Source organism: Poecilia mexicana, unplaced genomic scaffold, assembly GCF_051168715.1.
Source record: "Poecilia mexicana isolate PSO_F unplaced genomic scaffold, ASM5116871v1 scaffold_21, whole genome shotgun sequence".
NCBI classification, from domain to species: Eukaryota; Metazoa; Chordata; class Actinopteri; order Cyprinodontiformes; family Poeciliidae; genus Poecilia; species Poecilia mexicana.
The window spans coordinates 137,501-165,455 of NW_028263390.1; the positions used below are offsets into that span (position 1 = coordinate 137,501).

Here is a 27,955-nt window from a genome sequence, read left to right on the forward strand (position 1 = left end):
TGATGGATGGATGGATGGATGGATGGATGGATGGATGGATGATGGATGGATGGATGGATGGATGGATGGATGGATGGATGGATGGATGGATGATGGATGGATGGATGGATGGATGGATGGATGGATGGATGGATGGATGATGGATGGATGGATGGATGGATGGATGGATGGATGGATGGATGATGGATGGATGGATGGATGGATGGATGGATGGATGGATGGATGGATGATGGATGGATGGATGGATGGATGGATGATGGATGATGGATGGATGGATGGATGGATGGATGGATGATGGATGGATGGATGGATGGATGATGGATGGATGGATGATGGATGGATGGATGGATGGATGGATGGATGGATGATGGATGGATGTGTTTTATTTTGTGGTTTTAGAATCTAAGGAAAATTTCCACCTCAATAGATGAAACAGTTCCATCTTATTTTTCTTCTATATCAGATTCTACCAATAATAACAAACATGGCGCCGCATAAGCAAAAATATACTGAGTAACAATCCTGGTTGTAACAACCAGATTTGTTTTTCTTCTGTGAAGCCATTTGTTGATTTTTGACTTTTGCTCGATTAAGTTTTTTATTTGTACATTGTAAATGGTATTTTTATCATAGTTGAACATGTAGCTTTTCATGTCCCCTTATTTAATTTATTCCTCCTATAATTAATGGATATTATTTATAGCATATAAATATCTTGTTTATATCATTTAATTAGCTCTACATCCTTACGAAAATTAAAAATATGGTGTTTTATAATTGATCTTTTACAGTGCCAGTAACGGCTGGAATTAATAGTAAATAATAAAGATTTTGTGGTATTCTGATTTAGTAATATATTACTTGTGTTACTAATATACGCAAATAGGGTCTGAGCCTGCCAGCGGTCCGTCCCGCCCTTCCTGTTTGCTGCACCGAGGTGGACTTGAATCCTCTCCCTCCCTCGTTCATGTCAAAGGTTAAAGGTCACAGTGTGTCCCAAGGATGGATTCTCCACATCCGCCCTTCGTCCATTTTGGGTCCTATTTCCGTCCTTATTCAAAGTCCGCATTTTTACAGACTTCGGCGAAGTGTATTACCCACAATTCAGTGCTGCATGTGACGTTTTGAGTTAAATGGCAGATTTATGCCAATGTTTTGTTTTTTCCATCTTTATAGAAAATTAAAAGAAAATATCACGATAAGGCACATTAGTAATAAAAAAGTTTGATATGATAAACTGAGCAGAAAAAAGAAGAAATAAAAAATATTTGTCACAAACTAACTGAGGAAAGTGAAACAAAACATAAATGCAAAACAAATTTCAAATTTTAAATGAAGTGTCATGAGGAGACGCTGTGGACCCAGGTTGTTGAGAATAAAGTGATGAATTTAATGATGAAACAAACAGTAGAAAGTCCAGGCAGCACAGAATGAGCTGAAGGCTAAAAGCTCAAAACTGGTAGAAACTGGTAGCAAAATAACTGGTAGCAGACGAGACATAAGAACCAGACGACTAGGAACACAGGTGGTAACTAATGAAGGGGACAGAGACTCCACAGAAACATCCAAATCCTTACATTAAGATATTAACATATTGGAATAAAGATTGGGCTTTTGTGATTTTATCTGAGGACTCTTATATAAAATGATTTCACTTTAAAAATGGAGGTGATTTTTAGAAAGCATTTGTGAATAAAACTTAGCTTAGATTAAATATATCATAATTTAACTTACATATAATATTTATTATATGAAAACTTAAACTCCACTTTATATCAAACTAATTTTTAGCTGCATAAAACAGATGGTTTTATGGGTAAAAATCATGTCTCTATTAGTCAAATGGCAGACTGATAATTAATTATTAGAACATTTTAATGTGTATTTTTTTCCATCTTGGAAATATGGCAAAGTTCACGGAGCGAGCTGTCACAAAAAAATAAAATAAAAATAGAATAGAATAAAATCAGTTTTCAGAAGTAAAGTATTGAAATAATTTTGTGTTCACTGAACAAATATCTCCAGCAGAAATACCTTTACTGTACATGTAAAATAATCTGTTTTGGTGTAGTTGTAGTTTTTAGCAGCAGAATGCAAACACTGACCAGTCCGCCATTTTGGATGTGGATTTCTGTTCCAATCCTGAACCCACTGAGTTCTCTGGGCTGAGAACTGGGACCGGAACTGGGACCGGCCAGCATGAAGGCGATGAGCTTCCGGACCGCTACACGCATGCGCTGATAGAATACAAGTTCTGAAGTGAATGCAGCTCCGCTCATTTAACATGTGGAGCTTATAGATGGTGTTAAGGAAGAATATTATCTAAAATAGTTTAAACTTAGAAAACAGTTTGGCTCTCTCTTCCTTTAGATCCCAGGTCCTCTCGGCAAGCCACGTGTAGCCACAAGGAAACAACAATGCGTGTTGACATCACAGAATTACAGAGTTTAATCCAATATAAGACAATGCACAAACTTACACCAGAAACTGCAGAACAACGGAGACATACATTCATTTACCTAACATAAATGGAAAGAAAGACGTCCAAAGACATCTTTGGAGAATTGCAAGAGCAAATCTGATTTGTTACATCTGTGTAGAAAGTTTTATCCTCTTGTATTTAATTTATTCAAATAAGGCGTACCTTTGCTCCTCCAACCAGGAGCTATCTCTGACCCTCTATCTGAAGCCTAAACCCCTGCCGTGTTTACGGCCTTTCACAGATGAGTGTGAAAAGCTACAACTTCCACTGTATTGTTTTCTCACAGATAAAAGGCAGTTCAAACGATCCTAGCAAACCATCTGCTGGAACTACAGGTAAAATAAAGGTCAATAGGCCAGAATAAGTCACTGATTTAAAACCACAATTTAGGCCATTTGAATCAAGACATGTTTAGTTTTAAAACTAGCTTATTTTAAATTTATTTTCTCAACAATGGGATGTAATTTAAATATTTTAGTGTTAAGTAATTATGACTGAACACCAAATTCACGCTGATTAAAATAACATTAATATCCAATAAAACCTTTAAGATCGCTGAATCGACAGGCTAGCAGTGTAGTAACGCAGTTCTTCCGGGTTTCTGTCGGACCTGGCAACCCCGGATTAAAGCCGTCCTGCTCAGGAAGTCGGTTTGGACTTTTAGAAAAGTGTCCGACCAGAACTAAACACCGGGTCAAAGCTGCTGGGGGACCGGAATCGGAACCGGGACGTTTAACGGGCTGTTTCTGGACCGGATGGGTTGGAGTTAGAGTAGGAGGTTAATAAAGAAACTCCTCGGTTCCGCTGGAAGTTCTTATCGCGACAGTCTTCAGCCGAACCGAGCCCTTTCAGAACATGGCTGATTAGGGCCGCGGTTCCGGGCGGGATGGGGAGTTGGAGGCGCTACATGGAGGTTCTGGTTCGGGGCGTGAAGGTGCTGCGGGAAGCGGGGCGGCAGTACCCGCTGTCCTGTTTCCTGCTGCTGGTTCTGCTGGGCCTCACGGTGCTGCTCCACAGGTGAGGAAGAGGAGGAGGAAGAGCGGCGGGTCACGTGATGTCTGACCCGGTTCTGCTGCTTTAGAACCTTTCTGGGCTAAATGTGGGTCAGAGCCTCAGAGTTCTGGATAGTTCTGCTTCCTGTGATCCGGAAGTTCCGTCCAGGTAAACGAGTAAGAGTTCAGTACAGAGGTGACGTCATTACTGTAGAAGTGGGGTGTCCAACCTGAGGTGCGGGGGCCATCTGAGGCCCACTGTCAAACAGAAACGGCCCAGACCTTCCAGCTTACTTTCAACAGTTACTGAAACTTCCTGGACCAGTAACTGGGTCTGGTTCTGACTCGGTTCCGTCTTCTGTCCTGATCTGGTTCTGTCTCCAGGTTCCTCCACGTTTTCCTGATGTTCTGGTCGCTGCTGGCCGGGTTTGTCACCTTCTACTTCTCCCTCGGACCCGACTCGCTGCTGCCCAACGTCTTCTTCCCCGTGAAGCCCAGAGCCAAGGTAGGCCCAGTTCGGCACGGTACCAGAACCTCCCGGCGCCGGTTCTGATGCTCTCTGTGTCCAACAGCACCAGGATCCAGAACTGTTCCCTCTGGGCCACAGCTGCGCCGTCTGTGGCACGACCCGATGCCAGCGCCACCGGTTTGTTCTGTAGAACCTCAAATAGTCACAATCATAACGATCCACCCCTAAACTTTCCACTTTGTGTTTTACATAAAAGATCTGAAAATAGATTCTCAGTTGGATTCAGGTCTGTTCTTTAACTAGACCGTTCTACCCTTGAATCTGATCCGTCCCATAATAACTCTGGCTGGAGGTTATATTTTGGGGTATCAGAGTGTTCAGTCCTCAGCCGGGCCCTGTGTGTGGGAACCCAGAAGGTTCTGGAAGGTCCTGAGGTTCTGTCCGTGTCCTGCAGGCCTGCACTGCTCCTGGAGAACCAGCAGCCCTGGTTGGACCTGAGGGTTCACTCCAAGGTGGATGCGTCTGTGGCAGAGGTGAGTCCGGCTCGGTTCTGACCCAAACATGCAGACGAGTCTCTGACGTGTGGCGCCCTCCCGCAGGTGTTCGAGCTGGTCCTGGAGAAGTTTGTGTATCCCTGGTACAGGTGAGCCACCGGGGGCTGGGGGTCAGGGGTCAGGGGGCTGAACGGCGTCCTGACGTCTGTCCCCCTCTTGCAGGGACATCACGGAGGACGACGCCTGCCTGGATGAAGTCAGAACCACCTTCCGCTTCTTCTCCTCGGTGCTGATCCGCAGAGCCCAGAAGGTAACCTGGTTAGAACCAGACCTGCTCAGAGCTTTTGGGGAATGAGTGGCGGCCATGTTGGAAGTGAGGGGAACTCTGGGTAAAGTCAGAGGGTGATTTCCGGCTGCTTGCAGGTCGACCTCCCATCTGTGTTTGCAGATAAAGTGATGAAGGCCGCCATGAAGCACCTGGAAATCGTCGCCAAGGCTCGAGCCAGAGGTAGGGTCTGTTGCTATAGCAACTGTAGCCATAGGAACAGGAAGGCCCGGTCGGCTCACCGCCGTGTCCTTTATGCAGCGAAGCGGTGGGAGGACCTGCAGCAGGCTGCTCTGGACGGGTACGGCGCCGGCCTGCACGCCGCGCTGCGCAGCCGCAGGGACGAGCTGCGCTACCTGCGCACGCTCACCGACACGCTGCTGCCCTACCTGACGCCGCCCAAAACCACGGACTGCAGGTACCGAGACCGGGTCAGGTCTGCAGGAACCAGATGGGTCATATCGGGGGGAGAAGGAAGCCGGTTGGTTGGTACCGGTCCTCCTGCTGCGTTACTAAGCCCAGTAAAACTGGTGAGCTGTGGTTCTGTCTGGTTCTGACCCGTGGTTCTGTTTCCATCCGGTCCAGGTCTCTGGCTCTGCTGCTACGGGAGGTGATGGCCGGATCCATCTTCCTGCCCACCATGGACTTCATGGCCGACCCGGTGAGCAGCCTACCGTTATCAATCGATTCAGAACCGGGCCCACCGGACCGGACCTCCCTCAGGTTTCTCTGCCAGTGGACCAATGGGAAGGCCGATGATGCAGAACCAAACATGGCTTCAGGAAGCTGCCAACACGTTTAAAACATCCGACTTCAAACTGGTTTAGGAACAGATCGAGTTCCTGGGAAACGGGAGGAAAATCTTTGTTTCGGTGTGTTTGTGTTTCAGGACACGGTGAACCTCATGGTGCTGCTCTTCATGGACGACACTCCGGTAGGTGGAGCACAGGCTGCTGCAGCTGCATTCTGATTGGCTGCAGCAGCAGCTGCATTCTGATTGCCTGCAGCTGCATTCTGATTGGCTGCAGCTGCATTCTGATTGGCTGCAGCAGCAGCTGCATTCTGATTGGCTGCTGCTGCATTCTGATTGGCTGCTGCTGCAGCTGCATTCTGATTGGCTGCAGCTGCATTCTGATTGGCTGCAGCTGCATTCTGATTGGCTGCAGCAGCAGCTGCATTCTGATTGGCTGCAGCAGCAGCTGCATTCTGATTGGCTGCTGCTGCATTCTGATTGGCTGCAGCTGCATTCTGATTGGCTGCAGCAGCAGCTGCATTCTGATTGGCTGCAGCTGCATTCTGATTGGCTGCAGCTGCATTCTGATTGGCTGCTGCTGCAGCTGCATTCTGATTGGCTGCAGCTGCATTCTGATTGGCTGTTCCCCTCTGCAGCCAGAAGCTGCTGCTGAGCCGCCATCGCAGTTGGTTCCCTTCCTGCAGAGATACAGCAGCAGCAGCCAGAGGCCGTCGGTGAGTGGACCGGGCCAGATCTGGTCCTGAACCCGGTCAGAACTGCTCCAGAACCGGCCCCTCTGTGTTGCAGGTTCTGCAGCTGCAGCTGAAGGCGATCCGGAGCCAGCAGGATCTGCTGTTCCGCTTCCTGAACTTCCTGAAGCAGGAAGGAGCCGTTCACGTCCTGCAGTTCTGCCTGGCCGTGGGTAAGGCCCAAAACGCTCGGTCCGGCCCTGTTCCGAGGTCCGGTTTGATTGGTCAGAACCTCTGTGTTGCAGAGGAGTTCAACGAGCGGATCCTCAGTCCGGACCTGAGCGACCCGGAGCTGAAGCGACTGCATGATGAGGTTCTGCACATCTACCGGACCTTCTGCCGGGACGACAGCGCCGATAAGATCCGCTTCGACCCGGCCGTGGTGGAGGGGATCCGGAGTGGTGAGCACAACCAGAACCTCCAGAGGTTCTGGTTCTGTAGAACCAGGACACTATTGATGAGGACAGATTATCAATTGGATCAAAATGATCCCAACATCATCAATGATAAATGGACTGAACTGATGCAGCACTTCATCCAGTCATTTTGGCCACTCAAAGCGCTTTACAGTCACATTCATCCATTCATCACAAACGCTCACACATTCATACACCGTTTGGGGTTCAGTGCCCAGAGGCACATCGACATGAGGAAGCTGGAATCGAACCTTCCGATCGCAAGACGACGGCTCTGCCCACAGAGATCAATAAGATAATCAATCAGGAAGAAACATCCATAAAACTGATCCACTCAACATGATAAACACAAAGTTAGTAAATAAAACATTTAAATTATTATTAAACTAATTCATAGGAAAACAACAAATACATCAATTCAAATTGTTTTCAAGCGAACCCAAACCTGTCAGAACCAGAACCTCTAATTGGACCATGTGCTGCATTGCAGTGGTGGTGGCGCCCTACAGCCAGGTGGTGGCGCTGCAGAAGAAGCCCTTCCTGTTCCAGGCCTACGAACTGGTTCTCTCCCTGCTGGAGGAAGTTTTCACACCCATGTTCTGCCACAGCGACGAGGTGAGGCCCGCTTGACCCGGTTCTGGCCCGGTTCCAACTTGCTAATGGAAGGTTGTGTGGAAGGAAAAACTTCCCCTGTCAAGCAGCCATCTAACCTGGGCTTTCTGCTGCAAGTTTTCCTTCTGCTCAACTTTCCATCAGCATTCCAGTTTCCGGAACACTGAACCGGATCAAACCTGAGGATGGAACTAAAGTATTCACACCCTCATGTTTTAGTTTGATTCGGGTCGATCCGGATCTGGGCTTTGACTAGGCCAGTCCAGACCATGTGCCTGGCCTGAAGCATCTGGGGAGTGAATACTTTCCCAGCGGCACCGTTGGGCTGGTTCTGATCCGGTTTGTTTCCTTCTGGCTCTCAGTACTTCAGACATCTGCTGAGAGGATCCGAGTCGCCGACCCGGAACGCCAGGATCAACAGGTCAGGAGCCGCCTGGTACTGACCCAGTTCTGCTCTGGTTCTAGTCCTGGCGGCCCAGTTCTCACTATCCCTGCCCTCCAGGAATCCGTCCCGACGGGGCGAGGTGTTCGGTATCAGCCGGATCGGGAACCGGATCAAAGGCGTGTTCCGAAGTTCCACCATGGAGGGCGGCCTGCTGCCGGCCGGCGCCGACCCGGACGACGACTCGGTGAGACCCGGCTCTGACCCGGAAATGACCTCATGTATGAATCATTTGTACGCACACAAGATGAGCGGCGCCATATTTTACGCTCAGGTCGGCATCTAAAAATGAAGGTTTGTGTAAATAAACAAAATATGTGGCAGTAAGAAACTTTACCTGTGAACAAAGAGTCAAAACTCACCTGAACCCACTGAGATCTGATTCAGTTATTTAGACCCAGAAGCATCAAACTCGATGATTTTTAGATCTTAATATGAATCTGAACATTTATCCTCAGACAATAATCTGAAAATAAACTAAAGGAAGGTAAAACTTCCCTCTGAGTGAATAATAACTTCCTCAGTTTGTCTCATGAAGATGTAACTCATCGTCTGAAAGCATCTGAGGCTCATTTCATTCTGACTGGAGAGAAAACAGGCTGATCAGCAGATGGACCCACCAGGTTCGGTTCTGATCAGGAGACGATCAGGTCCATCAGCAGCTGATCCAGGTGAGCCGCTACCTGAGGAGCTTTGGCTCTGATGGAGGATTGATCACAGATCAGATCCATCTGATGGTCCATCAGCGTTTAGATTCATCCAGACTGATCATCCTGGAGCTCTGAGCAGAACTTAGAGCGGTACCAGCGGTACCGGTCCAGCTGCAGCCGTCCTCCAGTGGAGCCGCCTGCCTTGTGAAAGCGCCTTATGGACAGAAAGCATCTCTACTCTGTGAATGCAGCTTCTGCTGCTGATTCCTGTCTGCAGAGCAAACGTCCACATTCAGAACCTCTCTGGTCTGTAATCCGACCAGAGAGGTCCGAGCCTCCGGGTCGGACCTGCTGCAGCAGCAGAGCCTCCGGGTCGGACCTGCTGCAGAAGCAGAGCCTCCGGGTCGGACCTGCTGCAGAAGCAGAGCCTCCGGGTCGGACCTGCTGCTGCAGCAGGTCCGACCTGGACAGATTTACTCTTTACTTTTTCTTTAAAATGTATTATTTTTATTTTTGTGAGGTCACCTTATGTGCCCTGTAAGCACATTTTAAATAAAATATATAATTACTATAAATACTATTCTGCTACAAACAAGGCCGTTGCCATGGTTACTGCTTCACTCCAGGTATTTATGCTAATTTACATTAAGACGTTTCATGGAGGCGACAGGCGGAGCAGCAGCTGCTCTGTGTGAGCGAACGGCTTCAGACCTGAATTTTCTTGTGCGCCGCTTTTTTCTAAATTTGTCCGTACTCCAAGTTTTAGAGTGAAAACTGCGCAGTGTTTAATACATGACGCCCCTGGCTCCGAACCGGCTCTGACCCGGTCCTGCAGGTGGAGGAGGCCACGGTGGTTCTGGAGGACGACGGGGCGGCCGAGCCGCTGGCGGCGCCTCACCAGAGGCTCCTGTCGGCCTGGAGCGTCTCGCTGCCGTTCATCGATTTCTGCGAAGACGAGGCCAAGCGGGAGAAGGTTCCTGTCTTCGTCATCGACGTGAAGAGGAACGACCGTCGGGACGGTGAGTCGGAACCAGCAGTTACGGGTCGACGGTTCATGAAATATTTAAATCATTTAAAGTTAAAGTGGAAGTTATGCTGCTTCATATTATAATCTGAGAAAATCCAGCCTTTAGTTTTTAACAGTGTTCAGGCAGCGGCCGCGCCCCCTGGTGGCCACAGTTGTTACTGCAGCTACACTACAAACTTCCTGTTTGTCCTCAGCGGGTCACGACCCCGAGTCCTGGACGGTCTGCAGACGGTACCTGGAGTTCTACGTTCTGGAGTCCAAACTCACAGAGTTCCATGGTAACCATCCCATAATACCGACCAAACCAGAACCTCCCAACCAGACCAGAACCTCCCCCATAAAGGTCTTCTTGTTTCAGGAACCTTCACGGACGTTCAGCTTCCGTCGAAGCGGCTCATCGGACCAAAGAACTACGAATTCCTGGAATCAAAGCGGGAAGAGTTTGAGGAATATTTACAGGTGAGTTTGACCTCCAGAACCTTCCAGAACCTGTGGTTCCGGTCTGACCTGCTGCGTTGCGTGCAGAGGCTGCTGCTTCTCCCTGAGCTCAGCAACAGTCAGCTGCTGGCCGACTTCCTGTCTCCCTTCAGTCTGGAGTCCCAGTTCCTGGACAAGATGCTGCCAGACGTCAACCTGGGTGGGTTCTGTTCCGGACGGGTCCGCTTCTGGTGGGAGTTTCCTTCCTGAGCTCACAAACCCAGTGGTCTCTGGTCTGATCCGGGTCTGCGGTTTCTGATCACAGGAAGTTTCTCTGGATCTGAATCCAAGTTTTCCATCATTCACTGTTTTGTTTGTTTTCCAGGGAAAATCTTCAAGTCTGTTCCTGGGAAGCTGATGAAGGAGGTGAGATCCTGCTGCAGGGATGATTCAGTCCCTTCTGATTCCATTTCCTGTCTGGAAGACTTTACTTCCTGTCCCTTTACTTCCTGCCTATCTTAGGCAGGTCCTGCTCCTGGTCCTGGTCCTGGTTCAGGTTCAGGTTCAGGTTCTGGTCCTGGTTCTGGTCCTGGTTCAGGTTCAGGTTCAGGTTCTGGTCCTGGTTCTGGTCCTGGTTCAGGTTCAGGTTCTGGTCCTGGTTCTGATGTCCCTGTGTGTTTCTCAGAAAGGACAGAACCTGGAGCCGTTCATCCAGTCCTTCTTCAACTCCTGCGAGTCGCCCAAACCCAAACCGAGCCGACCAGAACTCACCGTCTTCAGCCCGTCTGCAGAGAACAAGAAGGTAAAAGTTCATGTCAGAACATGTTGCCATGGTAACCACGTCTACGCATTGACTTGTGCTCCACCATGCGATGTCCCCAGATCTCCATTGGATTAAAACCTGGCTGAAAACAGGAAGTGATGAAACCATGCAGGTTCCCCCAGTAAACCTGTCGGCCCGGCGGGCGCTCCGCCGTGTTTTTGTAGTAAAAGATGTTAAGTTGACAGGAAATGTAAAAATATGACTGGGTGGTTATATGTTACAGGAAAACATCTCCAGTGAAACGATATTTAAACCCACAGCTAGTCTGAAAAACAACAAATCAAAACATACAATTAAAATGAATATCAATTATTTGCACTTGTTTAATCCAAATCAAGTCAGCGGCTCCGTCGGGCCCCCAGGGCTTTAGGGGCCACAAATGCTAATATTTTAACACAGATACATAAATGTAACATTTATTTATTGAGATGATCAATGCTGCTAAGTTTGATTTAATGGTTTCAGCATAAACCAGGGGTGTCAAACTCATTTTGGTTTAGGGGCCGCATACAGCTTAATCTGATCTGCAGGGGGCCACACAAGTAAACTCATTGCAAGATTAAATAGAACCAATAAAAGTGGACTTGTTGTTGATTTTTAGATTAAACCAATTTCACTTTTACAAAATATATTATGAATAATCTCAGTTTTTAAGAAAGATATCTGCAATTTCAACAATACTTTTACTCAGTTAAGCATTTATTTAAGTGCATTGTGCATAAGAACTGACCTCAGTGATTGTACAATGTTGTAAAACATTTATTCACAGTTTTTGGAACTTAAAACACTGTCCTGCATCACAAAATACAACAGACAAAAATTAAGAAAATATTTAAAATCAATTTTCAACATCTGGGAAGCAATTTGAACAAATGATCTGGCTTCACACATTTGAAATCTTAAGTGTCAGCTGTTTTAAACAGACATTTGATTAAGAACATTTGTTGATGCATAAAATGCATACATATAGAAAAACTTGCATACATAACATGTATGTATGTTAGCATGCACGAGAAATATGAGGTTGCCAGGGCCAAAATAAAAAGCTGGTAGAATCCAACTTGTTTACAGAACCTGAAGCTCAGTGCTGCCATCTGCTGTTAGTTCCGCTGCAGTGTTGCATCATGTTGTGTGCTCTGAATAAAACACAGCGCCCCTAGTGGACAGTATAGGAACTGCAGATTTTCAATTAAACGAAGTATATGTTTTTTCTTGAATAATAACAATGCATTTAGCCCCCGGGCCGGACTAAATCGTTCGGCGGGCCGGTTCCGGCCCGCGGTCCGTATGTTTGACACCCACAGATAGATAGTTCCAGTTCTCCCTAGTGTGGAGGCCATGTTGAGCAGGTCACATGACCCTGACATCTGTTGTGTCCTGCAGCTCTTCAATGACCTGTTCCGGAACAACGCTGACCTCTCCGACGCTCCGGAGCGGAAACACAACTCTAATTGCTTCCTGGAGGTCGTGGCCGTGGACGGCATGTACGACTACCTGATGTATGTTGGTGAGTCTGGTAACCGGGGGCGACGGGGACAACATGGCTTCCGGAACCAGGACAGCTCCAGAACCGTCTCAAGCCTCAAAATGACAGAAAACTTATGAAATCCTGCAATTCTATTGGCTGGAGCTGTTGCTATGCAACATGAAGTTGTTGGTGTAGATCTGAGTGAGAGCCTGGGGTCAAAGGTCAGGGTGAAACCTAAGATTGAAACAAGTTTCTTAAACAGAACTCACAGAACCTTTAAAATGACAGACGCGTCCTCAGAATCTCAACGTGTTCTGCAGGTTCTGTTGGTTCAGGTTCTGTTGGTTCAGGTTCTGTTGGTTCAGGTTCTGTTGGTTCAGGTTCTGTTGGTTCCACAGGAAGCAGCAGATCTCAGATCAGTCCTAGAAAGCGTACATGCAGGATTCGACCAGCAGGAGGCAGTGCTGATCCATTCTGGGCAGCAGAAGGAGGCCAGTGCTGCTGCTGGTTCTGGACTGATTCTGGACTGACCCGGTGCTGTGGTTCCGTTGCAGGTCGGGTTCTGTTCCGGGTTCCGGACTGGCTGCACCACGTCCTGGCGGCCGGCCGGATTCTGTTCAAGAACTCTCTGGAGGCCTACGTGGACCGGTACCTGCGGTCCAAATTGGAGGCGGTTCTGCAGGAGCACCGGCTGGTGTCGCTCATCACGCAGCTCAGAGGTACAAGAAACCAGAACCTTATAGGTACCAGAACCTCTGGTCCGCTTCTGGATGCAGTGCTGCTGGTTCTGACCCGGCTGACCTAGAACCTCCTGCTTGTGTTTCTGGGTCCAGATGCCGTTTTCTGTGAGAACCACCAGGACCGAAGTCCAAAGGAGAAACTGCTGAGAGCCAAGCAGACGTTTGACGAGATGATGCGCTACCTGCCAGGTCAGTGTCACCTGGTTAACTACTAGTTAACTACTGGTTACATCGTTAACTACCCGTTACCTGGGTAACTACTGGCAACCTGGTTAAGCTGGACCGGTTCTCCAGAACTTCTTGGTGGTTTGGATGATGAGCTCTATTAGTTCCGTCCCGGTCAGGTGTTCTGCTGGTCTAACGGGCTGCTGGACCAGAACCAGAACCAGGAGGTTAACCGGGTCGCTCTGCTTGGTTTCAGACGCCGTGGTGAAGCTGATCGGGGAAGAGCGCCAGAGAGACGGGATCGAGCTGCTGTTCCACGCGCTGCAGCAGCCGCTGCTCAACAAGCAGGTAAACAGAGGCTCCGCCCCCTGCAGGAGGCTCCGCCCCTGACCTGATTGTCCTCTGATTGTCCTCAGATGACCTACGTCCTGCTGGACATCGCCATCCTGGAGCTTTTCCCTGAACTGAACCAGGTAATGGGACCCATCAGGCACTGAACCAGTTCACTGTAGAAAAGAACTGTTCAAATTTATCAAGCCTTCCTGCACCATGATGGGACCAGAACTGGTTTCAGGAGATCCAACCTATACTTTTTAACCAAACGGGTCCAATTCATATTAAAGAACTCTTTGCGGGCCTGTTTCTGGTTCTGAAACAGACCCGGTCTGGTTTCTTCAGGTTCAAAGATAAACAGTGAGAAACATTACTGACCTTTGACCTCACAGATGTTTCCTCCTCAGCAGGGGCCGAGGGAACCCTTCGTTGTGTGACCAGACCGGGTCGGAGGCTGGACCTCAGAACCAACACCAAGGATCTCCTGCTGCTTCCCAACCATCAGACCATCCCACTTCCTGTCTAATAAACATATTTATTCCCCATCAGCTCGCCACTTCCTGTCTCCTTCCTGTCCAATACAGTCCGGCTTGGATCCGATCCGGTCCGGATGCCTGGCCAAAGCCAGTGATCAGCAGAAACAGGAGAACATCTGACTGTGGGCGGGGCTTAAGATGGCTCCTGGTTGGACCAACCAACCATCGTCATCCAACCAGCTGAAGACACCGTCCTGCTCTCTGATTGGTCCATTTAATAGTTAAATTAAAACAAAGTTACAGTTGCTTAGTTACAATCGGAACATTTTCTCAGCCAGAAAAACATAAAAGCTGTGTCCGAATTCAGGGTCTGCATCCTTCGAGGGAGTGGAATAAACTAAGACCGGAAGAAAAATACCTGTGGATTCGGACAGGTGTAGCTTCACCAACTGTCCCCGCCCCCACCTCAGCGTAACTCATGTTGCCTAGCAACCGTGACAGCGCGAAGCAGAGAGGAGGAAAAAAAACAACGGAGCCGAAGTTTGTTTTTCAGTCATGTATTACTGATTTCTATATTATTCTTCACCTTTTATAGTAAAGGATGTTCCATAGTAAAAAGGAAATCTCTTAGTTTGATTCTAAAATGTTCAAATGTGTACTGCACTTTTCTACAAGGAATACAAATTATTCATTTACAAATATAATACTCTCCACATCGCAGATAGGACATTACGGTTAAATAAACCTATTATGTTTGAAGGCTTAACTTTAATCAATCAAACCGATGTGCTCTGCTTTGAAATACTTTATAAACCAAACATTTTCAACCAGACCTGTCTGAATAATATCGGTGTTTAACTCCCACTCATTGGGGAAAGCTAGCGGGAGTTTTTATAACAATGTGCCAGAAGTTAGGCGTTTTCTCTCGGTGTACCGAACCTGGAGCGCCCGGCCGGCTGACAGCTGGAGGGGAGGTGGCTGTTAACGCAGCGGGAGCAGACAGGTCCGAAAATGTCGGAGCAACAGTGGCACAAAAAGTGGGTATACAGCGTATGCAACGCATAGGGCCGCCAAAACCCCGTCTGGAGGGCGCCGATAATGTTTTCCCATACATTTCAGCGCACCTTACGCTCCTTCACCTCACGTACATAATGAGGTAAACCTAGCACGAGTTTCACCCTTAACGTATCCTCGCATCGGGGGGGCGATTTATGTTTTCGCATCCACCTGAATAATGTGCAGTTGCGCCACTGGAGAGCAATATTGCTATTAGGTGATGTATTGATGAACCGAGCATATATTTAAGATTTACACACTTACATTCTCGCCTAAAAACGTTGCACCAAATCACGTTGTGTCATTTAAAGTGTTATATAGCTAAATAATTTGTCGCTATTCACCGCCATTATCGCTCTGCCTGAACGCCCAGTTGGAACCCGCAATGAATTATGGGATATCGTGGGCCGTGAAGGATACACCGGACCCATCCTTCAAATCTGGGGAAAAGAAGGAGCATTTGAATTCGGACAGGCCTTGTCGCCACGCTATGACGTAATCGGCCTACAAATCCGTCCTTCGAAGGATGCAGACCCTGAATTCAGACCCATCCAGAAACCAAGGAGGAAGAGGAGCAGGGAGAGGGGGAGGGGAAGGAGGGACAGGGAAAAGAGGGGAGGAAGAGGAGCTCCACTCTTCATCTCCAGCAGTTGCTTTCAGGAACCAATCAGGTCATCTGGACATCTGGGATGCAGCCAATGGCGGCTCAGCAGCAGGTCCAGCTGGGTTAGTGGGAGGAGTTAGTGGGAGGAGTAAGTGGGAGGAGTTAGTGGAGATTAAACTTGCAGTTCCGGGTGAAGCGCCCCCTGGCGGTGGCTACAGGAAGCGCATCGTTGGGTTTTTGTAACAGAAATGTTCAGGATAAAACCTGTTCAGTTTGACTAACTACTAAGACACGAGGATCAGAGTCCCGCTGTGGTTCTGATGGTTCTGCTGGAGGTTCAGCAGCTCAACACAAACAGAACCAGTAAACCCAGTGAGGACAGGGTGGCCTGCAGGGCAGGGGCCCGGCTGAGGACCGTGATGCGTCCCTCCATGGCTGGATAGACCCATCCCTTCTTCTCCATGTAGTTGGACAGCACCAAGACGTCCAGATGGCCTGGAGGAACAGAACCGGGTCAGAAACGGGTCAGACCCACAGGACCGGGTCAGAACCGGCGGGTTGGGCTCACCGATGCTGTGCTTCAGAATCCCGTTCTTGATGACGTTGAAGCCGTCTCCACCCGTCACCAGGTAGGACGGCAGCACCACGGTGTACAGCGCCGCGTCCTGGACCGGGTCGTAGCGTGGAACCCGACACCGAGTGCACAGGATGCTGAGGCTGCGGACCCGGCGACCCGCGGGCCGGGACACATCCAGAACCACACGCAGGCCTGCAATCAGGGGGAGGTATACCTGTGTGACCTGTTCAGTTGGACCCAGTGGGACCCATCCGGACCCGGTTAAGCCCAGTGGGACCCATCCGGACCGGTCTTGCCGCAGACCTACCTGAGACCTGCAGGAACTCCCCCGCCTTGCTGCCGTGGCGATGGGCGCCGTGCTCGAAGGCAGCGCGCAGCGTGGATCCCTTCAGCTGCACCAGGTCAAAGGTTCCTCCGAACGGCAGAACCGTCAGCAGGTCCTCCAGCGTCACGGAGCCTGCGGGGCAGAACCACAGCTGGTCCTCCGAGCGGTCCAAACGGTTCGGACCCGCTGGGATCGGACCCATACGGGTCGGAGCTGGCCCGGCCTACCGTTGTAGGTGCGTTCGTCAATAGAGGAGCGGATGCCGCCGCCGTTCATGATGCAGGCGCTGACGTGGCTCCACTGCTCGCCATCAAAGGACTGGGTGTAGTTGTCCACCTGGGAGACAGAGACATGAGTGCCTGCAGAACCGGAACCAGAACCAGAAGCGACTCTGGGCCGGACCCACCATGGCGTCGCAGATTAGGTTCCCCAGGTTGCACTCCTGGAAGCGGCAGGCGGACTGCGACGCGTTCAGGAACACCAGCGTCTTCCCCACGACCCGGCCCGTGAAGCTGGTCAGGTTCTGCTTCCAGGCCTCCACCTCGGCCAGAACCGCCATGTCTGAAACCCATCAGAACCCATCATTCCCAGTGGGCAGGTCTTCCTTCCCAACAGGAAGCTGTGTGGTCAGACAGGAAGTAGCCGTCGTACCTTGCTGGATGCTGCTGTCCAGCAGGATGGGGTTCCCAGTCGACCTCACCACGTTCCCGCCGTCGTCGAAGGTGACCTTGAGGAACCCCAGGTATTTCCCGAAGGCGTAGGCCTGGACCACCGGGACACGACGGCCATCTTCCGACTCCTCCATGATCGGATAATCCCCCTCTGGCTTCTCCAGGGACGGAGGCTGACCTGCAGACAGGAGTCAGCATTGGGGTCAACGTCAGGGTTTCTGTTTGGACGGAGCTGAAATGTGTGAAATTCAATCTGATCAGAAAACCAGATTTTCTTTTAGTGAGCAGAACTGAGTTCTGTCGGACCGGGCCGGTTCTGTGTCATGAATGCTCAGACTGTGGAAATGGAAATGAAGTTCCTGGAAGATTAACGAGATGAACAAAGGGCCTTTGTTTGTCTCGCAGATCTGGGTCCAAACCCGGTTCTGTTCCTCTGGTTCTGGACGCAGATCAAACCGGGTTGAAAAAGGAAACATTCATTTGGAGGAACTTAATAACAAATGTGGAACTGATTGTTCTAAGAAAGTTACAAAACATCCCAACGGTGCATTCATTCATTCATTCACTCATTCATTCATTCATTCACTCATTCATTCATTCATTCACTCATTCATTCATTCATTCATTCACACCACGAATCCAACGTCACTAACTGGTCACATTCTGGACAAACGTAGCAAAACGTTTCCAGATCTGAGGACGGGTTTCCTTTCAGAACGAACTGGAGAGAAAACATCTGGTTGAGTTTAAACAGGACGCAGGAGTCCAGCTCTCTGATTGGCTGTCTGGAGTCCAGCTCTCTGATTGGCTGTCTGGAGTCCAGCTCTCTGATTGGCTGTCTGGAGTCCAGCTCTCTGATTGGCTGTCTGGAGTCCAGCTCTCTGATTGGCTGTCTGGAGTCCAGCTCTCTGATTGGCTGTCTGGAGTCCAGCTCTCTGATTGGCTGTCTGGAGTCCAGCTCTCTGATTGGCTGTCTGGAGTCCAGCTCTCTGATTGGCTACCTGGACCTCAGTGACAGGTGAACGCAGCCTACCTGTGTAAAGGAAGGTGTTGGTGTGTCCGCCGATGACCACGTCGACACCGCGGACCTTCCTGGCGATGAGGCGGTCAATGGCGATACCGGAGTGACCCAGAGCGATGACCTTGTTGACCCCTAGCGTCTCCAGCTTGTTCACCACGGGCTGCAGGGCGCTGACCTCGTCCAGGAACTCCAGGTGAGGTCCTGACGGAGGGAGACAGATGAAACCAGCCCTGGACCACTTCCTGCTCTGACAGACACAAACCACACCAGAACCTCTGGACAGAACCAGCCTGGTCGCCATGGAGATGGCAGCGGGGCTTCTTACCAGGCTGGGACAGAGCCGGCGTTTCCCGTGATGTGTATCCCACCACGCCGACCCGTTGACCTCCAACCTCAAAGATCTTATAGGGCTGGAAGGCGGCGCCAAAGGTGGAGGCGAGAGTCGTGTCGGGTCGGATGTTGGCGCTGAGGACGGAGCAGTTGATGTCCCGCAGGAACGGCTCCATGAGTCCATCGACGCCATTATCGAATTCATGGTTCCCAAAAACCTGAGAGAGACGCCAGAGGGACAGCAGGGAACATCAGAGACATCAGTATGGAGTGAAAATAGTCTCAAAATATCGGTGTGTGTAAAAGTACCTGTGCGTGTGTAGTACTGGATTTGTAAACCTTAAAAATAAAACAAACCTTCTCCTACGCCTATACATGTTGAAAAAGTACACACAAATCACCTGGTACACACACACAAAAAACTGCATTTACACACAGATCCGGTTCCGAGTGCACAACTATTTTGAGACTCATTTCACGCTTCCGGAAGCTCCCAGATTTGTGTAGATGATGCGTTTACATGCTAGTAAAAGCTGGGACATCTGAGCTTTGCTCTGAGTCTAGTGTTTTTATCCTCTGACGTTTCTCACTGTGCCGAAGTGGCAAATATGTTAGTTCGTGGAAAACTGTATATCTCAGCACTTCCTTATAATACCCTAAAATTATTATTTATAGACATATTGTGCATTTTTCAACGGTACAGGAGACTAAGTGGTCTGAAAAACGACCACTAGGTGGCGGAATGGTTCGCTGGCCGGAAAAATAGCCAGGCAAACCCAGAAGAGACGGAGCGTCCCGGTGGTCTGTCCTCTGAAGTAAGTAGGAGCTAAACCTGCAGGCTTTGCCCTCCGATTATAATGAGAAATGGAGTAATTATAAATGATTTCAGGTTATGTTTTATATGTCTGGTATTTTATACTCTGCCCTCCTCATATGTTTCTGTTAGCGGGAGCTAATGTTTATGTCAGCTATGCTACTTTAGCTGTTGGGAGTCCGTGTATTTTATTGTCTCATTCTGCACAGTTTGAATATTTAATCCATAAAAATGATCTGTGTGGTTCTTACAGTTTCTGTTTTGCCCAAAAGTTTCCAGTCACATTTCTAAGTCAAGTTGCTGACTGATATTTGTATCTAAAGTTTGTGAGATATTCTGATTTACCTTTTACTTTATTCACTAAGTGAATATAATTAAGTGAAATAAATTGCCTTTTGATTCTAATGTATTGAATTTTTATGTGTTTAAATATTTTATATTTATCTCTAAATAGGCCTTTACCATTCGGTACCCAGAGTGAGGCTGCCTGGATTTAATGTCTCTCACACATTGGTCTCAGTCATCATCTGACATGGTGGTGTGTGATGCCCTCACTGAAAGACCAGACTCTGCCATTCGTCGATATACAGTCTGTCTGGATATAACCAAGAGTTTGGCGGTGCAAGGTACAGGGAGATGGAGTTCCAAACGCCTGCAAAGGTAGTCTGAGGATATGACCCTCCGTTGTCGCCCAGCTGGTCCTTGCTGAATATGCACACCAGTTGTTTGTTGTTCTTTACATTGTTTTTCTAAATTAATTAGTCTGTGGAAATGAGCCAGTACATCCAAAATATTTGAAGGAACTGACAAGACCAGACATTTAAAAAAAAAACTAGTTCTTGAGTGCAGATAAAGTCTAGAAAATCCAGATCCAACAAACGATCACAGAGTCTATCAAAAATATGATCCAGCAAAAGTTCCTTGAAAAGAGAAATAAAATAAAATGTCAAAAACATTGTCAGTAAAATAAAAAAAAGTATTTTGAAATCAGTAGGTCAGTATTGATAAATCACAGTAATATAAATTAAATTATAATATTTAATCTAAATTAAGTTAACAGATGTACTTACAAGCATATATTTTCTTCAAAATTAGTTAAAAACAAAGGAGGTTGTTTATAATGTTGCTAGGTAACAGGACGACTTGAACCGCAAAGTAAAAAGAATGTAAATAAACATATAATCACTTGTTAGATAAGAGAAGCATTATTTTGGATGATGCTGTAAGGACAATAAATTTATTAATTCATTCATAAATGAAGTCACATGAACAGAATGGGGTTGTGGTTATAATTAATGTTGGCAGAGTTCACAGCCCCTCCTTGAAGGATACAAGGCAGCCATGTTAGCTTGCTACAATTAGCGGTAGCATCTCCTGGAAAGTTACGACTTTACTAAGACCGCCTGTCTCAGTCTGACCTAAGACAACAGACAAACAGCCCAGAATGTCTTTAAAGATTCTAGACTTGGCGCAAGTGGTATTTCTGAAATAAAACGGGAGGAATTGTGTGTGGGATTGTCCAGCGGGGAGGTAGCGAGAACTAATATGCCAGCACTACATGGTGTAAGGTTAACAACGGCCCAAACCCGTGTTTTAAATAAAGCTTCAAGATAATGTATCAAACTTCATGCGCAAAATAAAATATACTACAGAAATATGAAAGCATTAAACTCACCGATGGGTTTGCGTTCTCCTCCACGGTCGCTGGCCTCGGTGATGCTGACGGTTGCGTCATGTGATTGGCTGGGTGTTGGAATCTGACATCCATTGCTCATGTCTGTGACCTGAAGTAACCTCGCCATTTCTACAGCCAATGGGGTATACATATGGGGGTATATGCCACGGACTTCCGTTTTAGCACTTCCGCATTTTTTAGCCACATAGACACTTCCGGTGCGCAGGCAACAGTATGTTAACAGTGGCCTCTCAGTCGCTGCAGGACTATTAATGATGCCTATAAAATTATAAATAAATAAATAAATATTTACTACTTAGAAATGCATGTTAAAATCTGAATACTCTTGAAAGTGTGCAGCTGAAATTAATTTGAACTATTAGCAGGCAAAGCAGTGTTAGCCTAATATCTGTACCAACAGTAATACAAAAAATGATGCATATAAGAGGCATTAGTTTATAAAAGTCGAGGCAAACCTAAATTTACCATTTTAAAAACAAAAAGCAGCAGGAGGATGTAACTTCATAACTTCATTTTCTAAGCAGAATCTCAGAGGGGAAAAGAGAGAAATTACGTTGGGTAAAGCAAGAAGAGATTATAGCAGCCAAGTGGAAAAATTCACTCTAACATGGATTATAATTATGAAACAGCAAAGGTAGATGTCATGTTTTCGGGATTCGGGAAATACGTGATTTGTACCATTTGTTCTGTGGGTTTTTTATGTGGGTCGGTGAAAGTTAAATGGCTGTAAGCAAAGGTTAGGGTTGGGTGGATCGGGCTGAAGCGTTGCTGCTCTCGGCTGTTCTTAAATTACCTGCTCAGTATCGGAGGGGCTCGTCGCTCCGACTGCATGTTAAATGTATTTTATATATGTCATATAAACAAAAGCTAAGGAGCTGCCTAAGAATAATTTCATACTCCGTATAACACAAATGCATCAACACACATATTGACTTACCTTGTGCCGAATCGCTGCCTCTGTTCTCAGCCTGTTTCCGTAGCAGTAGATTTCCTCCGGCATTATTTTCCTCCAACAAATTATTCCACTAAACGAACCACGTACAACTCCCTTTACATCCCCCATCTTCCCATTTCTGACGCTGGATCTTCAATATCCTCAAGCTTTGAAATAGCAGGCAGCTACAAACCGTGTGTTAGCTGTAGTGGCTAAGTTTTGGCTACAGTCCGCTGTCACCTTGATATCAGCAGGAAAATGAAAAAACTAAGCACTGGATGGTACTGGCTAATTACTGGACACAACGGCACACAACAAAACTCGATTGTTGTACCAGCAGCTCACAGATATTTTAAGTTTTGCATCTTTTTCATGGTACAGATCTTGCAGCTTTGGCCAAAAACATCAGAAGCGAGCAGGACCCGGAACCAATCTATGTGGCATAACTTCAAATGGAAATACGTCACCACCTCTCGTGGCATATACCCCATTTTTAGACAGCGAATTTGAGCAAGTTGAATATGAGGTCACTGAAACTATTGTATTTGAATTTTGAAAAGTTGAATTTTTTTAATATGCTGAATTTTTTAACACTGAGAAAATATGTATATTGAAAATTTGATTACTTTGAAATAAGAATGTGAATTATTTTTAACAAATGAAAATTGCAACCATGTACAAATAATGACACTAAATTTTTTTTAGGTTAAAAATATATTCTGAATTCATTTTAACACTGAAAAAGCAAGCACTAATATACAACATTCAAATTTCAGAGGCATTTTTTATTCAAATCCTGATGGCACATATTTACTTCCACACACTAGACTCAGAGCAAAACTCAGATGTCCCAGCTTTTACTAGCATGTAAACGCACCATGTACACACAAATCTGGGAGCTTCCCCGAAGCGTGAAATGAGTCTCAGAAATAGTTGTGCACTCGGAACCAGATCTGTGTGTAAATGCAGTTTTGTGTGTGTGTACCAGGTGACTTGTGTGTACTTTTTCAACATGTATAGGCGTAGGAGAAGGTTTGTTTTATTTTTAAGGTTTACAAATCCAGTACTACACACGCACAGATATTTTGAGACTATTTTCACTTCACACATCAGGGACATTAGTGATCCTAGACACACCAAGGGACATTAGCGGAGTGACAGGAAGCTGCTGACGTGATGAAGCAGCCACTTCCTGGATGAAACGCTAATGTTGGACCTGGGCAGGAAGTGTCTTGCTGTCGGTTTCCTCAGCAGATTCATGTCGACCTGCAGTGAGTCTCTGCTCCATCAGAGCCGTGATGATTAACTTTATTCAGCTGGAAGTTTATAAATCAGCATTTCAGAATTTATCTGGACAAACTCAGGTAGCAGAAGCTAGCTGCGCTAAATGTTTTCAAAGTTAACTATAGCACTAAGCTAAAAATTAGCTTTGCTACTAACGGATTTGTGGAGTAGCAAACATGTGCCCACCACTGTCAGTTTAAGTCCTGCCACAGATTTTCAGTTGGATTCAAGTCTGAATTTTGACGAGGCCAACCTCACCCATGAATCTGATCTGAACCATCCCATAATATTTCTGGCTGTGTGTTTCTGCTGGAAGCTGAACTTTGACCTCAGCCTCAGGTCTGCTGCAGCTTTTCTGTGGGAGAATTTTTCTGCCATAATTCCAGAGCACACATTGTCAGTCTGAAAGCAGGACTTCATGTCTTTCTTCTCAAATCTTATAATTCTTGAACTCCAAACTTCTGCTCTCTTTCAAATATTCACTTTGCTCTCTCAAACCTCTCTCCTAACACTCAAAACTGATCAAATCTCTGCTTACAAACCTCTGCTCACTTACAAATCATTTTCTGCTCTCGTTGGAACAGAAAAGTACTGTCGCTTGGTAACCTCTCAGCCAATAGAATGAAAGTGTTGTACTGAGTCTGTTTGTTTCCTTCTAGCGGGTTAGCCTGTGTGGTTGCTATCGAATGTAGCAACCTGCGCCGCCCACTGGAGAAACAACAATCTCAGCTTTCTGCTCCGTGTTACACTAATCATCCACCAGCAGAGCTACGGATCGCCGGGGGACATCGGCTTATTTTGGGGGCAAAATTAATCTATGTACATCAGGGGTGTCAAACTCCAGTCCTCGAGGGCCGGTGTCCTGCAGTTTTTAGATGTACCACAGGTACAAAACGCTGGAATGAAATGGCTTAATTACCTCCTCCTTGTGTAGGTAAGTTCACCAGAGTCCTGCTAATGACCTAATTATTCTATTCAGGTGTGGTGCAGCAGAGGCACATCTAAAAGTTGCAGGACACCGGCCCTCGAGGACTGGAGTTTGACACCTGTGATGTACATGAACATAGACAACAACAGTAGCCTAGGGGCTTCTTATTAACAAGCTTAAGGTGCTGTATTTGTATTAGCTAGTCATCTTTTATCTATCATTAGCTAGTCATCTGTTAGCTATCATTAGCTAGTCATCTGTTAGCTAGCATTAGCTAGTCATCTTTTATCTATCATTAGCTAGTCATCTGTTAGCTAGCATTAGCTAGTCATCTTTTATCTATCATTAGCTAGTCATCTGTTAGCTAGCATTAGCTAGTCATCTTTTATCTATCATTAGCTAGTCATCTGTTAGCTATCATTAGCTAATCATCTGTTAGCTATCAATAGCTAGTCATCTTTTATCTATCATTAGGTAGTCATCTGTTAGCTAGCATTAGCTAGTCATCTTTTATCTATCATTAGCTAGTCATCTGTTAGCTAGCATTAGCTAGTCATCTGTTAGCTAGCATTAGCTAGTCATCTGTTAGCTAACATTAGCTAGTCATCTGTTAGCTATCATTAGCAAGTCATCTGTTAGCTAGCATTAGCTAGTCATCTTTTATCTATCATTAGCTAGTCATCTGTTAGCTATCATTAGCTAGTCATCTGTTAGCTAACATTAGCTAGTCATCTGTTAGCTAGCATTAGCTGGTCATCTGTCAGCTAGCATTAGCTAGTCATCTTTTATCTATCATTAGCTAGTCATCTGTTAGCTATCATTAGCTAGTCATCTGTTAGCTAGCATTAGCTAGTCATCTTTTATCTATCATTAGCTAGTCATCTGTTAGCTAACATTAGCTAGTCATCTGTTAGCTAACATTAGTTAGTCATCTGTTAGCTATCATTAGCTAGTCATCTGTTAGCTAACATTAGCTAGTCATCTGTTAGCTAACATTAGCTAGTCATCTGTTAGCTATCATTAGCTAGTCATCTATCATTAGCTAGTCATCTGTTAGCTAACATTAGCTAGTCATCTGTTAGCTAACATTAGCTAGTCATCTGTTAGCTAGCATTAGCTAGTCATCTGTTAGCTAACATTAGCTAGTCATCTGTTAGCTAACATTAGCTAGTCATCTGTTAGCTAGCATTAGCTAGTCATCTGTTAGCTAACATTAGCTAGTCATCTGTTAGCTAACATTAGCGAGTCATCTGTTAGCTAGCATTAGCTAGTCATCTTTTATCTATCATTAGCTAGTCATCTGTTAGCTATCATTAGCTAGTCATCTGTTAGCTAACATTAGCTAGTCATCTGTTAGCTAGCATTAGCTGGTCATCTGTTAGCTAGCATTAGCTAGTCATCTTTTATCTATCATTAGCTAGTCATCTGTTAGCTATCATTAGCTAGTCATCTGTTAGCTATCATTAGCTAGTCATCTGTTAGCTAACATTAGCTAGTCATCTGTTAGCTATCATTAGCTAGTCATCTATCATTAGCTAGTCATCTGTTGTTTAACATTAGCTAGTCATCTGTTGGCTAACATTAGCTAGTCATCTGTTGGCTAACATTAGCTAGTCATCTGTTAGCTAACATTAGCTAGTCATCTGTTGGCTAACATTAGCTAGTCATCTGTTAGCAAACATTAGCTAGTCATCTGTTGGCTAACATTAGCTAGTCATCTGTTAGCTAACATTACCTGCATCCAGCAGCTTTACTAAACTCAGTCGGTTAGTTTGGGGGGAAAAACTGCAAAGTTCTTTGCTGCCATGATTCTAACACACCTGTAGCTCCGCCCACCAGCAGCAGGTCTCCTTCGCTGCCACACAGCGCGAGCGTCTCAACCATAGATATACTATAAGATGATATATTATGTCTATGGTCTCAACGCTCATGTTGCGTTTAAAGGCAACATGAGGCAACGGAAAAACGCTTTACGACGCGTTAACAACAGATGAAACAGTTTTAAGGGCTGATAGTGACAGAAGGAACAGATGTGGGAAGAGCAGAAGCTCCTACTGTATCAAACCGATATAGGAATAACAGAGAGTTGGCCACTTTGAGGTAAAAACTACAAATAGCTTCCAGGGGGGCACAGCTGACTCTGTGGGCGCCCAATGCCCCCCCGACATCCCCCAATGCCCCACAATCCCCGCCCATGGGGCCTGGAGAGCAGCTTGGAGTTCAAGAATTACAAGATTTGAGAAGAAAGACATGAAGTCCTCCTTTCAGACCGACAATGTGTGCTCTGGAATTATGGCAGAAAAATTCTCCCATAGTTTAGTTTTCTTCCATGTCCAGCATCAGCTCCATCCGTCTTCCCACAGCATGATGCTGCCAACACTATGCAGTTTTACAGCGTTTCTCTGGGCTGAGGGTAAAAACTGATTTCAGGTTTGGCTTGAACAGACTTCCTGAGCCGGACCATTAGAGGCCGTTGCTTGTTTTTGTTGCTGGTTGTTGCTAAGTTGCCGATTTATGTCTACAGATAATTTAACCAGATGTGATCTGCAGCTATTTCCGGAGCGCCGGCTGCTGATGGAGTCTCTCCTCAGTTCGAGATTAATACCGAGTCACTGATCATCTGCTCCTCTATCGCGCGCTCATACCACAGTCCTCCAGGGTTCAAAGGTCATTTTTCTACAGCCTGGGAACAAATGCTCTGATTTCACTCTGAAACCAAAACATACTTTAGAGGTTTCCTACCATGGCATCGTATCCCAGCCGGTTCATGAAATGCGCCGCCTCGGCTCCCTTGTACAAAGTGAACCAAACCATTCCCTGGAACTGGTCCCCGGCGTCCAGCAGAAGAACGTTCGGCTCCTCGTTCCGGATCCGGCGGATCTCCGTGGCTCTCCGCGCCACGCCGCCGTAGCATTTCTCCGATCTACCGCACTTGATGGAGTGCACGCTGGTCTCCTCCACGCGCGCGTGCACATCGTTGGTGTGGAGCAGAACCAGAGTCCAGTCCGCCCCGGACGGAACCGCGGTTCCGAGCAGGAGGATGATGAGGAGGAAGATGGTGTGCTCCATCTGCGCGCTGCGTAAAGCTGAGCCTGAGGAGAAACGCGGCTGTTTACATCCACTGCTGCTCCTCCTCTTCCTCCTCCTCCTCCTCCTGCAGCTGTCGAACCTCACAGCGACACGAAACATTCTGACCCAAACCCGGACCAACTTCCTGGCAAAGGTTCTGGAAACGCAGATCGGGATCGGTTTCCTTCTGCAGGGTTCTGGTCTCGGCCCGGGGTTTTTCAGCATCTGTTAACACATTTCTATGCTGCTGAGAGCCAGATGTTGGGTCAAAGGTCCGAGCCCGGCTGGACCCAACAGAACCAGAACCAGAGAATAAATAGCATCTCACCCAAAAAGTAACTTTATCTGCTTGTTTCGAAGCGTGGAGCGGATCCAGATTCCGCTCCATGTTTTCCTAAACTTTTACTGTTTTCATGTGAATCTGTGCAAAACCAAAAAAACCACCAGACAGAGAGCATGATGGGAAATCGCAGCAGGGAGGATGATGATGATGATGATGAAGACCACAGAGGCTGAAACTTCCTGCTGTTTGATATCAGACTGAAGCTTCATGTCGACACATTAAAGCTTTAAAGACATTTAGGAGGGTCGGTTCTGGTTCTGGAGCCCAGAAACCTTCAGCAGCTTTTGGTTTCAGAGCCAAGGGAATCCTGATCCGCTCCGGGTTTTCCTCTGATGGTTTACTTTAATAAATGCAGCTATTTACCCAGCATGCATCACTGCCCCCCTCCAGTTCCTGCAGACTATCGGCAGCAGGGCTCGCTGTCTGCACAACCATCCAGGAAGGATTTAAGGTTGGAGCAGAACTCTGTCCCGGTTCTGGTTCTGCTGGG

The 27,955-nt window shown here is 46.9% G+C and overlaps 2 protein-coding genes across 2 annotated transcripts; one reads left to right on the forward strand and one right to left on the reverse strand.

The window, feature by feature from the left end:
- The first annotated feature begins 3,094 nt into the window (after positions 1-3,094).
- On the forward strand, positions 3,095-13,885 carry snx14 (sorting nexin 14). The gene is made up of 28 exons (XM_014971283.2): positions 3,095-3,499; positions 3,859-3,979; positions 4,047-4,120; positions 4,398-4,476; positions 4,543-4,586; positions 4,660-4,747; positions 4,861-4,945; positions 5,024-5,180; positions 5,348-5,423; positions 5,652-5,696; positions 6,152-6,229; positions 6,303-6,417; positions 6,490-6,645; positions 7,151-7,275; positions 7,635-7,693; positions 7,775-7,901; positions 9,200-9,383; positions 9,586-9,669; positions 9,750-9,850; positions 9,917-10,028; positions 10,194-10,234; positions 10,494-10,610; positions 12,015-12,138; positions 12,654-12,818; positions 12,933-13,028; positions 13,261-13,352; positions 13,421-13,477; positions 13,745-13,885. The coding sequence occupies exons 1-28, from the start codon at positions 3,369-3,371 to the stop codon at positions 13,772-13,774; spliced, it is 2,763 nt and encodes a 920-aa protein (XP_014826769.2). The 5' UTR covers positions 3,095-3,368; the 3' UTR covers positions 13,775-13,885.
- Positions 13,886-14,068: 183 nt separating this feature from the next.
- Positions 14,069-27,257, reverse strand: nt5e (5'-nucleotidase, ecto (CD73)). The gene is made up of 9 exons (XM_088002204.1): positions 26,796-27,257; positions 18,393-18,615; positions 18,080-18,268; positions 17,027-17,224; positions 16,782-16,936; positions 16,603-16,711; positions 16,358-16,507; positions 16,042-16,242; positions 14,069-15,968 (listed from the first exon to the last, which is right to left on the reverse strand). Exons 1-9 carry the CDS (start codon positions 27,240-27,242, stop codon positions 15,811-15,813), a joined length of 1,830 nt encoding a protein of 609 aa, XP_087858330.1. The 5' UTR covers positions 27,243-27,257; the 3' UTR covers positions 14,069-15,810.
- Between the last annotated feature and the right edge of the window lie 698 nt (positions 27,258-27,955).